At 35.5% G+C, this 13,485-nt stretch overlaps 2 protein-coding genes across 2 annotated transcripts; both read left to right on the top strand.

Annotated features, from left to right (window-relative positions):
* The first annotated feature begins 5,481 nt into the window (after positions 1-5,481).
* Positions 5,482-9,229, top strand: LOC109219787 (mannan endo-1,4-beta-mannosidase 7-like). The gene is made up of 5 exons (XM_019384258.1): positions 5,482-5,937; positions 6,378-6,572; positions 6,898-7,020; positions 8,018-8,220; positions 8,621-9,229. The coding sequence occupies exons 1-5, from the start codon at positions 5,623-5,625 to the stop codon at positions 9,042-9,044; spliced, it is 1,260 nt and encodes a 419-aa protein (XP_019239803.1). The 5' UTR covers positions 5,482-5,622; the 3' UTR covers positions 9,045-9,229.
* A 669-nt stretch (positions 9,230-9,898) lies between these two features.
* LOC109219788 (50S ribosomal protein L31, chloroplastic) lies at positions 9,899-10,587 on the top strand. The gene is made up of 2 exons (XM_019384259.1): positions 9,899-10,013; positions 10,109-10,587. The coding sequence occupies exons 1-2, from the start codon at positions 9,945-9,947 to the stop codon at positions 10,427-10,429; spliced, it is 390 nt and encodes a 129-aa protein (XP_019239804.1). The 5' UTR covers positions 9,899-9,944; the 3' UTR covers positions 10,430-10,587.
* Positions 10,588-13,485: the final 2,898 nt, after the last annotated feature.

A 13,485-nucleotide genomic window follows, 5' to 3' on the forward strand; every position in this document is an offset into this window, starting at 1 on the left:
CGACTACCCAAACATTATCAACCGTTTGCGAACCCATTTGAAGCCGGTTAACTCTTACTTTGAATTGACCCTACTTTAGGAAACCCGGAAAGTAACTAATTAGAAAAAACAAAAAAAAAACAAAAAAAAAGAAGAAGAAAGAAAAAAGGAAAACAAAAAAAAGAGAAAAAAAAGAGAAAAAGAAATGGAAAAAAGAAAAACAAAAAACGAAGAAGAAGAAAAACAAAACAAAACAAAAACAAAAAAAAAACAACCAAAACAAATATTTCCCTGAACTACGTATGACTTAATCCGAAAGGATACGTAGGCAGCCTCTCTCAGGGGTTCAGTTACACCAAAACAAAAATCCCAATTTCCCCAAAAAGTGCAACTGGGGCAGATGATATAATGGCTCGGCAATGAGCCCACCAGAATGGTTCCAAAGTTGTAATTCCATCCAAGATTCTTTTTACCCAAAAAACCTTGTCCAAGTCCTTCCGATCAATTGGCAAAGGCGTGAGAATTGAAAACATCATTGTTGGAATCTGATGCAATCAAATTGAGAGAAATAAAATGAGAGAGTCTTATCGGTGAAAACCTACGGGCACTATAAGGCGACAGTGAGTAGAGAAATTGAAAATGAGAGAGTCCGCGTAGTGAAAACTCGTAAAGAGCACTATTGGGCGACGATGAGAAGAGAAATGAGAGAGTTCGACTGGTGAAAACCCGCAAAGGGCACCGTCGGCCAAAGAGAAGACATCTCCCACCATTGAAAGAGTCCTGGCAAGATTCCCTGGATCTGAATCATGGGTCAATGAGTTTATAAGAAGTGTGGAAAGTTTGTGCGGGGTCAGGCATCCAGTCCAAGAAGCATGTCAAGTCTATTTGAAGCCTGCATGCACCCCTAATAAGTCCTTCTTTTCTCCTCGAAAGAGACGCTTCTCTTTAAATTCGTTTTCTTGCCTTTTTCTACTTTTTCCTTGAAATCCCTTTCGGTCTAACTCTGTTACCGAAATTAATACAAAGAAAAGGTGGCAGGACTGGCATTACAGGGCTCTCCCTAACAAAAGCTAAAGAAAAGTAGCCAGCCTCAGCGAGTGCATCAAGTCAATCCCGACTGGCCATGATGGCGGATGCTTTGAAATCAAAGTTGGTGAAAGAGAAAAAGAAAAGTCAAGGACAAAGGTCTTAAAGGCCGAATAAAGTTAAAAAGGTCGAAGCCCCACACAGGCGAGTCGTCATGAAATCTTAAAAGTTGAGTCCTTCGGCTTGAAAGAGAGGTTAATCTTCAAAACCAGCAAGCAGCAGAGGTTCTCGACAGAAGCTAGGCCGGGATCAAGCAATCAAGGCCACAAAACCAACCACCATTTCAAATTACAATTGTTCTCTGTTTGAAAATTGAAACAGGTGCAATCCAGGCAATCGCGCAAAAGCAGGTGCAGCAAAAGGAAAAGAAATGCGCAGGTGCTGAAACAGCTTTGCAAAAAATAATCAATCCAAAAAGGGAAGTTTCCTCCAAGTTCTTTCCTGCATCCTATTAAAAATGAAAAAAAAAGAAGAAAAGAAGAAGAAAATTCAAAAATTGATCGTTTAGAATCCCAATATCAATCTTTTATGCTTTGCCAACGTTAGGGCTCCAATCCCTGAGTTGTGCCTTTTTAGACATAGGACCTCCATTCCCTAGTCGCCTTTTGCCAACATTAGGTCTCCAATCCCTGAGTTGAGCTTTTTACCTTTTATCCAACATTAGGGCTCCAATCCCTGAGTTGGGCCTTTTAGACATTGGGCCTCCATTCCCTAGTTGACTTTTGCCAACATTAGGTCTCCAATCCCTGAGTTGAGCTTTTTACCTTTTATCCAACATTAGGGCTCCAATCCCTGAGTTGGGCGTTTTTACCCTTAGCCAACATTAGGGCTCCAATCGCTGTGTTGAGTATTTTTCCCTTTAGCCAACATTAGGGCTCCAATCCCTGAGTTGAGCATCTTTCCCTTAGCCAACATTAGGGCTCTAATCCCTGAGTTGAGCATTTTTCCCTTTAGCCAACATTATGGCTCCAATCCCTGAGTTGAGCATTTTTCCCTTTAGCCAACATTAGGGCTCCAATCCCTNCATTTAGAGACCAACTTTGGTCGCCAAAATTATATTATTAAAATAATAAAGCGACCAAAGCTGGTCGCTATAGTCTTTACCTGGAATATTTGGTCCTTTACCTTAGAGACCAAAGTTGGTCGCTAATTAGCGACTAACTTTGGTCCCTAAAATAAAGGGACCAGCTATATTGCGACCAGGCATGTTTGGTCGCTTTTTGGTCGCTTTTAGGCCTATAAGCGACCAACTTTGGTCGCTTTTTGTGGTTGCTTTTTACCGGATTTCTAGTAGTGAAAGAGTGCAAATAGTCTGACCAGATTAAGAGTTCAATTCCTTTGTCAATAAGAAATTATTTTTAATGATTATTCACTTTTATACTCAAGTATAATAGCATCATATTTTATAAAAAATCAAAAACAAGAAAATATATTCTATAAGTCATATTAAAACTTTATGATTAATTAAAAATGTAAACCAAAACCTAAGTAATTTAATTTCCACTAGTTCTTGTTAAACTAAAGTTAATTATTGCACTTGGTGCATGTACTATGCATACAAATTTTTTTTAGGCTCTGGCCTTTTGTGCATGCATAAAGATTCTAATGGATACTACTAGAAATAGTGGACCAAAAAAAAAAAAAAAACCAATTTCAACGCACTTGCCGTCCTGATCATCATTTGTTCAGAGGTTTGGTAAAAAACAATATCGACCCTAATTTGAAGTTTGGCATAAACCTGCAGAAGTATATTGTCATTATATGGCAACCTTCCTCGGAACTCATAAGCACCCCGTGACCTATCTTTGACACTCGTGAGGATTCTCCAAATTTATTGTCCTTATTCTCTAGTCAGTATTAGTAGTTTTTTTTTATTACCCCTAAAGCGTTGTGGTAATTTGATTAGAAATCTCGAGTTCGAGCCGTCTTCTTTTGTGGAGTATACCAAACCTTCATAATAGACTTTTTATGGCGCGAGCCCGAATTAGTATGGCCAGTATTGAATGTGTTAGGTATTTGTTCTGATTTTCTTATCATAATTGATTTTCCTATCTCATGAATGATTGGACAACATATTATCATAATTGGATTTTTCTTTTCCTAGAAGGAAAATATAATTCTTCCATATTTGGCTGGTCCCTTTTCTTGTAGGAAAAGATTAGGGGTTTTATTAATTGAAGATCCGTCCTTCTCATTCAGGAGCATCCACAATATAGCCATATGGGGCTTGAGAGTCGTGTTTAGGGGGAGAACTTTACGGGACAAGTGTTAGTGTGTCACTTGTGTTTGCCTCTTCGTGAGGTTGTTCTCTCGATATTTTGTATTCTCTTTTATTATAGTGGATTGCTCATCTCCGCTGTGGACGTAGGTCAATTGACCGAACCACGTTAAATGTTTGTGTCTCTTTTTAGTATATTTCTCTTTGTTGTCTGATTTATCGTCGTTGAAGGTTTGCTTTGCTAATTTCCGCATGACACTTGATTATTTCGGTCCTAACATAATGGCTTTAGCAAAAGGGAAAAAATTGTTGTTCAGCTAGCAACTCTGGGTATAAAGAAGCCCGGGAGCTCTGGTTAAGGATAAAAGAGTACTTATCACTCGACCGCAACCCGTGTTGGTTGGTTGCTTGATGATTGCTTCTCACGGGGATTATCAAATTCTATTATGAAAAAAAAATGAGACAATGAAATAAAATATGATAATCAGAAGACACGCAAAAGATAACTTGTTCTTATAACCTTTCGTAGTTTATTTATTTCCACTTTCTCGATCTGGAAATTGGAAGCATGTATCAAGGATCTGGTTTTAATCCACTAAGATCCCAGTTCCCAAATTAAGCTAACAGGGAACAATATTACAATATAGTACCTTAATCAATATAATCTAATGAAGGTCAAACAGTGAGATACAGTCAAAATAAAGTAGTGGTCAAAAGTTCACTTAAATTATACAACTGAAGAAGCTTTAAGTTTGAAATATATTTGAAGAGATCCTGTGTTTAGATTATTTTTTTTGGAATAACATATGCCTTCAAAGAACATTTATATTAATTGTTTTGAAAATCTACTGAAAAATTACGGTCTAAACTCACCGAAATAATAAATTTGACCCTTGTAATGCGAAAGATTTATTGTCTCAGTATTTGGTCAACTTTTCTGAGAACTTTTTCTAAACTAAATGGACATTAACTTAGTATATCCGTGATTTGTGTGATAATTTGTTTAGTTAAATTTTAGTTTTTTTTTTTTTTTTTTGCCGTGATTTTTGGCCAAAGCATTGGCGCATGGGATGATTAATTGTTAACCTACCCACTTTTCCATACTTTTCTAGTATCTTGGTTGTGTTAGATTAACTTACCCCAAAACATTTTGATTATTTGGGTAATAAATGAAAGAATCATGACTTCTAGTAATTCTTTTTTCACTACCAAACTTCTACCTAGAATACAAAAACACCTTTAGCAAGATAACAAAAAAGAACTCAACATTTTGATTCCAAAATTGAACCACAATTTTACCATTTCAGAGAGAACAAAGAGTTTGATAAACTAGACTAATGCTCGAGCAGAATCCATTTATAAAAATCTTTTTATTTTTCCCCTTTCACTTACCCTCTATTTTGCCGGCTTATCCCAAATTAGAATAAGTTTTAAAAGAAAGAAAAGAACAAGAAAAAATAAGAGAGAAAGATATTAATCTTGATCATCACGATATGGCATTGAGCCAACAACAAGAAGCATTATGAAATGGTACGTTATGCCTTCATTTCAATGAATACGATGAGATATTTATAAGCCATTATTATTATTATTATTATTAATGAGAACAGGGCTCCTTTAGGTTTTATAGCACAGCTTACCATTTTTGGTTCGGTGAAAATCTGTTTTACCATTTACAAGAAGAAACTATTCTGTAAAAAACACGGAAGAAAAAGGAAGTCATTTCGTTTTACCAAAAGAGTAGTCCAAAATCATTATTGTCCATAACATTTATGATTGTAACGTGCAAATAGAAGCTCTTCTTGAAAATTTCCATGTCATTTTTTTCCCAACTGTTATACCCATTACGCAATTTCTATGGTTTTATTAAGATCCGCATAATTACTTTGTGAAACAAAATAAACTACAATTAATATATTTTAACTTTCATTAATGGTAAAGAAAAGAATATAGATTCAAGATACTTTGCGGAGAGTGAAAATTAAGAAAATAAAAAATGGGATCAAATAGTCAAGAAACTGTCAAACGGCATAAAGTCAAACCTTTCCATAACAGTCACGTTTGTCATAGTGAAGTGTTAGAAGACATATATTATAACATAACATAAAAAATCGGTTCCGAAAAAAATCTAACTTTTATAAAAAAAGACTGTTATATAAGGATGCTGTTATAGAGAGATCTGACGGCACGTACACAAGTATATGAACAGCCTGAAGTTAACTTTTATGGACTTTCCCTTCTCTGTTTGAAACTGATCATTTTAAGTTCTTTCCTTGAGTCACTAGAGAGAGAGAAAAAGAGAGACATAATCTTAAATTTTCTGACATTAATTTAGGAAGATGAAGATATGGGGTCTTTTTTTCCTGTTCCTCTACTTGTTTTTACATGTTAGAGCAGCTATGGTAAGGGATGGATTTATAACAACAAAAGATGTGCATTTCATGTTAAATGAGAGTCCATTTTATGCAAATGGATTCAATGCTTATTGGCTTATGTATATTGCCTCTGATTCATCCCAAAGAGATAAAGTTTCTTCTGCTCTTCAAGAAGCTGCAAACCATGGCCTTACTGTTGGAAGAACTTGGGCTTTTAGTGATGGTGGATATTCACCTCTTCAATACTATCCTGGATCCTACAATGAAAAAATGTTTCAGGTATTTTTTTCTTTTCTTTTTCTAATATTTTTGTCTGAGAATTTTGCCGAGGGTCCGGCAGAAACAACCTCTCTACTCCTCCAAGTTAGGGGTAAGGTCTGCGTACACACTACTTTACTGGATTATTATTGTTGTTGTTGTTGTTGTTTGTCTGAGAATTTCTTGGGGTTCTTTTTTTTTTTTTTTTCGGGCAATAAGAATGTTGTGTGAATTCAGGATTTAAATTTTGATGGTTTCAATTCTCAGTACGCAAATTTACATACTTTTGGAATTATGAGTTCAGAATCTAATATTTATTGAGATTTCGTGATTTTTTACATATAAATTTATGATCGAAATATTGAGTTCAGTTGAACCCGTACGATAAAAGCTCACTGGCTGTAATTATGTGTTATTCTCTGAGTTAATGAGGTCTGATATTTTTTTAAAATTTTTGGAAGGGTTTGGATTTTGCCATATCTGAAGCTGGGAAAAATGGGATTAAGCTAATCTTGAGCTTGGTTAACAACTATAAGGATTTTGGAGGAAGGAAACAATATGTGGAATGGGCAAAAAGTCAGGGTGAATCCTTACAATCAGAGGATGATTTCTTTTCAAACAATGTTGTTAAGGGCTACTTCAAAAACCACATTAAGGTATAGTATGCAAATTTTACTGTGTTTTCTTTACCTTTCTTCAATAAAAAAGATGGCAGAAAAGCCTTTTTTATAATTAAATGTAACGCATTCACAATGTAATTTTTTTTTAATTATTACTATAATTTAACCTGTTATAGCGAGTAGTCTGCTTTATTATTCCGGTGAAACGTGACATATGTACATGCGACTCTGTTTAAGAGTTGTACTTTCCATACATGTAACGACAACATATTGTTTTTTGACTAACCAAAGCTAACCATTATGTTAAAAGTATTAAAAATATGGTTTTTTTTTCCATCAATAATATTTATTTCTAAAATAGGCAGTTTTAACAAGAAGAAACAGCATAACTGGAGTTGCATACAAAGATGATCCCACAATAATGGCTTGGGAGCTTATGAATGAGCCCAGATGTCCTTCAGATCCATCAGGAATTACTATCCAGGTAATGACACTTCTTTCTTCTTTTTGCCTTAGAAAATAACAATTTTAAATCCCATGTTTCTTCATTTTGCCTAAAAATTTCACATAATCTCCTGTGTTAGATATATATAATTCACAGATAAGTCTATTATTAATAAGGTTAGAAATGGTTAATGCACTGAGTTTACTGAAAGATTCAACTTTTACTATGATTATGTGTTGTATTGTATTGTCCTGTCCATCCACATAATTATGAAGATAACTTCATGCCAAAATCAAGTGTTATTTTCAGCCTCTCATTGTGGCAGTTAGAAGTTGGTAAACTTTAGTGGAAAGTCCTGTTTTTCTTGTGATAGCTTAGTAGGATTAGGCACTGAATCCTTACCTATTTGGCCCCTCTCTGAATTAGGTAGTGAATCAGTTTTCACATAATGGTAGTACCATCTTTTGTGACAGTGTGCTTGACTTGGGGTAAACTTTAAAGACTTTTAACTAGTATAGTTGAATTATTTAACATAAATAGCCTTCCAATCCAGAGGCGGAGCCAGGATTTTAAGCTTATGGGTTCGGGATTCTAGTCGTTAAAAGTTACTGGGTTTAAATTAATCATTTATACATATTCAATGCATTTTGTAAGACAAACACAGGGTTCGAATCAAAGTTACTGGGTTCAGCCGAACCCGGTCCCAACACTCTACCTCCGACTGTTCCAACCAACTGCTTAAACTAAAAATTACTGTTATCTAATCCATATATGAGTATAACCGCATATAATTAGTGTAATCTATGCTAGAAAAAGTAAAATAATGAATCTGGCCGGCTATTTATGTAAAGATCCCTAGTTCCGAGAATGGTCAGTGAGTGCACCCCTACTGTTGCATATTATGTGTAGATCTACCTCAGGGCGGATATTACAATTTAGTTGTGACTTTGTTAGTTGTAATGTAGGATTCAATTTTTGGTACTAATTTCCATGATTAAGAGTGAAAGTGAATTAATCAGTTGTACTTGTTTTACAGACTTGGATTACAGAAATGGCTTCATACATTAAATCCATCGACAATAATCACCTAGTAGAAGCTGGACTGGAAGGATTTTATGGACATTCAGATGCTCAGAAGCAGCAATATAATCCAAACTTTCTTGTTGGAACAGATTTCATTGCAAATAATCAAATTCCAGAAATTGATTTTGTCACTGTTCACTCATACCCTGATCAATGGTATTTATCCAAATAGCCTCTCTTAGTTTTTGTTTTTTGGCATGTTTAGTACGACAAAGTCATTTTTTATAAAAAATATTTTCCTGCAAAGAAAATATTTCCTAGTGTTTGGCTGGTCAGTGGAAAATAAAAGGCTGCCCAGTGCACTAAGTTCCGCTATGGGCCGGGTCCGAGGAAGGGCGAGATGGCGGGACCATAACTGTCTATTGTACGCCTTACCCTGCATTTATGCAAGAGGTTGTTTTCACGGCTCGAACCCATGACCTCCTAGTCACATGACATCAACTTTACCAGTTGCGCCAAAGTTGATTAGTGGAAAATATTTTCTGAAAAATGACTTATGTCATACCAAATACATTTCTTTCATGAAATTTTACAATTCACATGATATTTCATGTAGGTTGACTGGGCAAGATGATGAAGCCCAACTTAATTTCCTAAACGATTGGCTCAAAGTGCATATTCAAGATGCTCAATCAATTCTCAAGAAACCTCTAATATTTGCTGAGTTTGGTAAAACATACAAAGGTGTTGGTTTTACACCTGAACAAAGAGACATAGTCTTCAACACTGTTTATTCCAGTATATATTGGTCAGCTAAAGGTGGTGGCGCGGCGGCCGGCGGCTTATTCTGGCAACTATTATCTGAAGGAATGGATTCATATAGAGATGGATATGAGATTATTTTGAGTGAAAGTCCTTCTGTTTCTGAAATAATACTGCAGCAGTCCCAAAGGCTTAACAAGATTAGAAAAATGTATGCAAGGCTAGTGAATGTAGAGAAGTGGAGGAGAGCAAGGGACAAGATTAATCATGGAAATTGAAGAGAGTAGAATCAATAATGTCAAAATGCTAACACCTGAGAAAGATTGGAGTGAAGTAGATTTTAGCCTTTATTTAGTTATACGTGGAAAAAAAGTTACATCATGTTTTTTAGGAACTTGCTTAACATGTTATTTATCAGAGACAGTATTCTAGTGCTTTGTTATGGATTAAAATATATTGATAATTCTCGCCTTCAGTGATAACTGGTTAAAATATATTGATAACATAATTTTTTTTAAGCAATTAGCATAATTAACTTGAATCCTTATTATGCCGTAAGCATAACACCTTATTTTAAGTTCCTTTCTTGGGAAAATAAGCAACTAATTATGACATTGAGCCATAATTAAATACACAACTAGTGAAGTAAGTTTACATGTTTTTACCTATAGATTAAGCAGGAAAAATAATGTGTTGTCTCTCGGATGCCCCATAGGATACATTTTTAGCTTTTGAACTTCAAGTTCTGTTCTTGGGCAAGCGGGGGTCAAAAATTAAAGATTACCCCTAAAAGTGTTATATTTTTGCAATGTTTTGCAGGCCAGTCTTTTAAGTGATCCAGTTTATAGAAAAGTGTGGATGGGAAAAAGACACGTATAGCCGCTCTCAAAATAATAGTCGAAAAATATATGTTTTTTTGTATATATAGACACACACACACATATACACATTCTGTTTGTTATATACAAAACTATACAAATTTTATATAATTTTTTGGCTACCAGACGTAAATAGTTTGTGGCAGGTCTAAATGTTAAAAAAAGCCGAAGTTGATCCAGTAATGGCCCAACTAGGTAAATATGTGGCCCATTACATTAGCCAGCCCAGTAATCTCAGATAAGCATTCTAATCCATTGCTCCTTTCTCCATCTCTCATTCATTTTCTGGAATACCCAACAATGGCGCTCACTCTCTCCAACACTTTCCTCCAAAAAAATGCCTCTCCTCCTCCACTCTCCCTCAAAAAGGTACTCTCCTATCAAAATTTTATATTAGCAACTAATAATCAAATTAAACTAGTTTATAATTGAGATTACGATATTTGAAAATTTGAATTTTGCAGGTGGGAATAGGGAGCAATCAGATGAGGTGGAGCTGCAGGAAGAAGGATATACACCCGCAATTCTACGACAATGCTAAGGTTTACTGTAACGGAGAGCAGGTGATGACAACAGGCGGGACTAAGAATGAGTACACAGTTGATGTTTGGTCAGGTAATCATCCTTTTTACTTAGGTAGTCGTTCGGCGCTACTTGTGGATGCTGACCAGGTTGAAAAGTTCAGGAAGAAGTTTAGTGGGTTATCACAGATTATGCAAATTCCTACCCTCAAAGGAGAGATTATTCTTCCTCCTAAGAAGAAGAAAGCTACCAAGAAGAAGTAGACTATTTGGCTTGTATACTTTTCCCTCAGTTTGTATGAAATTGTTGGAAGAATTAGAGGGTTTTCTGTGTATTTGTTTGTATTTTGATGGTTTAACGTCTGAACTCAATCTATGATTTGAAAAGAAGTATAAAAATTGAGTCTTTGTTCTTCTTGTTATTGTTGGGTTTTGGTAGTAATTGCTGTAGTTGTATAAAGGGCAGCCCGGTGCACTAAGCTCCCGCTATGCGCGGGATCCAGGGTAAGACCGGACCACACGGGTCTATTGTACGTAACCTTACCATGCATTTTTGCAAGAGGCTGTTTTCACGGCTCGAAATCGTGACCTCCTGGTCACATGGCAGCAACTTCACCAGTTACGCCAAGGCTCTCCTTCAAATTGTTGTGGTTGTATGATTGATCAAATTGTTAGGTTCGTTACAACATTTTATTTGAATGCAAAGTGTGATCTGTTGGTTGGCAGCATTGTTTTAATTATTGGAGTGAAATGTGCCTAAATAGAGCAGAATGGACACATAAAAATTAATTTTTATTTTGATGGTTTAACTTCTAAACTCATTCTATGATTTGAAAAGAAAGTATAAAGATTTGATCTTTGTTCTTCATATTGTTATTGTTTTGTTTTGGTAGTAACTGCCTAATTGCTGTTACTATATGATTCAAGTTGTTACATTATTTCATTTAAATGCAAAGAACATCTGTATCTTTTAATTGGCATCATTGCTTCCAACTATTGGAATGCAATAAGCATAACTAGAACAGAATGAATACTGAGAATATATGTGGCTTATCAGTTTGGATTTACGCGTAGTTCATTGATCATACTTCAATGACAATTTTGTCAAATGAGCTGCCTTCTACGGTTTAATTTTCCTTCTTCTCCCCTCCCCCCCTGCCTGATAAACTGAACAAAACTTGTTGGTTTAGCAAATCTTGCTGTAATATCATTTCTCGGAAGGGAAAGACTGATCCTTTCAGCCATCATTTGATAAAGTAAAGATGAAACTAAGGTTGTTATAGGTGCCGAAAGCTGTTGGCCTATGTTCTTCTGTTTGGTTGGATAGCCATGTGCTCTAAATTCTAATTTATTATGCTGGTGCACTTCTGTTCTAGCAGTTTACTGCTGAAAATGCTTTTTGGAGGATTGCATTTCTAATTATGCTTTCAACTTATAAGTTTATGTCTTTGTTTATTTCCCCTGCTATAGCCTTTTCGAGGATTACTTATCAAACTCTGCTTTCCTGTTTGCCTACTCCAGAAGACAATATGAAATAAGAATCTCATTGGTTCATGTCTTTGTTCCTTTCCCCTGCTATAGATTATCAGTTGCATTTACTTTTCCATTTGCTTCTACGTAGAACATTATATGAAGCTCTCATATCTATTTGACTCCTCTAGTGCTACCACTATCAAAGAAGGAGAGCCTTGGAGCAACGGTTAAGTTGTCTCTGTGTGACCTATAGGTCACGGGTTCAAGCCATGGAATCAGCCACTGATGCTTGCATCAGGATAGACTGCCTACATTAACACCCCTTGGGGTGCAACCCTTCCTCGGATCCTGCGTTCACGCAGGATGCTTTGTGCACCGGGCTGTCCCTTTTTTAGTGCTACCACTATCAATATGTCTTTGTGAATACACTGATCAGTGCATTATAAGATTATCTTTGAAGGGGTTTGGACTGATTATGGTGTTGAAGTAGGATTTTGGCTGATCAGAAGATGTTTGAGCTAGTTTCTACGTCATACTTAAGGTAGGATAAAATATCCCGGAATCCTCATATCCTCATTTGCTAGGGACCAAATTTTCACAAAGAACTCATTAGATACATAGATTAGCATGGTATTAGTATAAAACTATTTATGTTCGAAAGGGATTAATATTTGGTCGATAAGAATTCATAGCAACATCCGGATTCAACAGTAGGGTCTAGTTTCTGAAACTGGGAATTCTAAGCTTCAAATCAGCATCTCCTAACTCCTATACCACTGACCAAAAGGTCATAGCTTCCACATGAATCTTTGGCATGCCTCATTTCTTTTCACTATTTTAGCTTCTGTCTCGATACCTTTTGATTCTACAGCATCTATAGGTGTTTTCTAGTTCTGGTTTTGGCTTATTTCCTTTATTGAAGTTCTTCTTCTCACTGTCAATAACTGAATTAGACATGGCAACCTGGATATAGTTTCTACTTGACAGTAACATTGGTACTCAAACCACCTATATATTTGATTCTTTTTCTTTTTTATATGCTTAAAACCACTTATTATGAGTCAAAACGATCTCATTGATGCATTTTGATTTCTTCGCTATGCTCAGAACTTTTCTGATGGCATTCTGTGAACCATATTCCTTACTTTCTGAGTTCACATATGATGTTTTTCATTGGAATATTAACCATACATAAATTTTAGCATTTGCTAACGTAGCTTCCACATCATTGTCTGTTTTGTGCTTCTGGAGTTGGGCAGATAATTTTAGTTGCTACCTTTCGTTTGCCCTGAAACTGATGCAATATGTTTAACAGTAATCCTTTTGGTAGGAACATTCTACACATGTTGCACTATGAATCTGTAGAAATATGTGATATTATTTTTATACCACATGCATTGGGGATAACAATTCTGCGATAAAACAACTGAATGACATATGCTCTCTTCTTCATAACTTTCTCCCAAAGTCTTTTTAAGAAAACTAAGCTTAACATCGAAAATAAAAGTTTATCTAGTATAAAATTCACATATTTTATTTTTGGTTAAATGAATCAATAATAAAAGTATATCTACAAAACAATCCCGTCATTATTTAATCTTCGATCCTCATACTATTATCCCGATATAACTTATTTTCGAACCAAATGACCTCGGAAAGTTAAGCTTTTTTCCCTTTTTGCGGGTGGGTTGGGGGGTGGGGGGTTAATTACATTATAAGTTATATCTTTTACTATAGGTGGAATCTAATAAACAATCAGGGTAGACATTGGTTTTAGTCAATCTTTTTGAAGAATATTAAGCTTTTGGTACGAAAGAATCCTACGTGAATTGGCAAATTCTATACAC

The sequence above is a fragment of the Nicotiana attenuata genome, unplaced genomic scaffold (assembly GCF_001879085.1).
Source record: "Nicotiana attenuata strain UT unplaced genomic scaffold, NIATTr2, whole genome shotgun sequence".
NCBI classification, from domain to species: Eukaryota; Viridiplantae; Streptophyta; class Magnoliopsida; order Solanales; family Solanaceae; genus Nicotiana; species Nicotiana attenuata.

Excerpts from the sequence above, each read along its gene's own strand:
- LOC109219787 (XM_019384258.1), top strand. The coding sequence starts at position 5,623 with ATGAAGATATGGGGTCTTTTTTTCCTGTTCCTCTACTTGTTTTTACAT. Across the intron at positions 5,938-6,377 it reads ACAATGAAAAAATGTTTCAG|GGTTTGGATTTTGCCATATC; the intron begins GTATTTTTTTCT and ends AATTTTTGGAAG. Across the intron at positions 7,021-8,017 it reads CATCAGGAATTACTATCCAG|ACTTGGATTACAGAAATGGC; the intron begins GTAATGACACTT and ends CTTGTTTTACAG.
- LOC109219788 (XM_019384259.1), top strand. The coding sequence starts at position 9,945 with ATGGCGCTCACTCTCTCCAACACTTTCCTCCAAAAAAATGCCTCTCCT. Across the intron at positions 10,014-10,108 it reads CTCCACTCTCCCTCAAAAAG|GTGGGAATAGGGAGCAATCA; the intron begins GTACTCTCCTAT and ends TGAATTTTGCAG.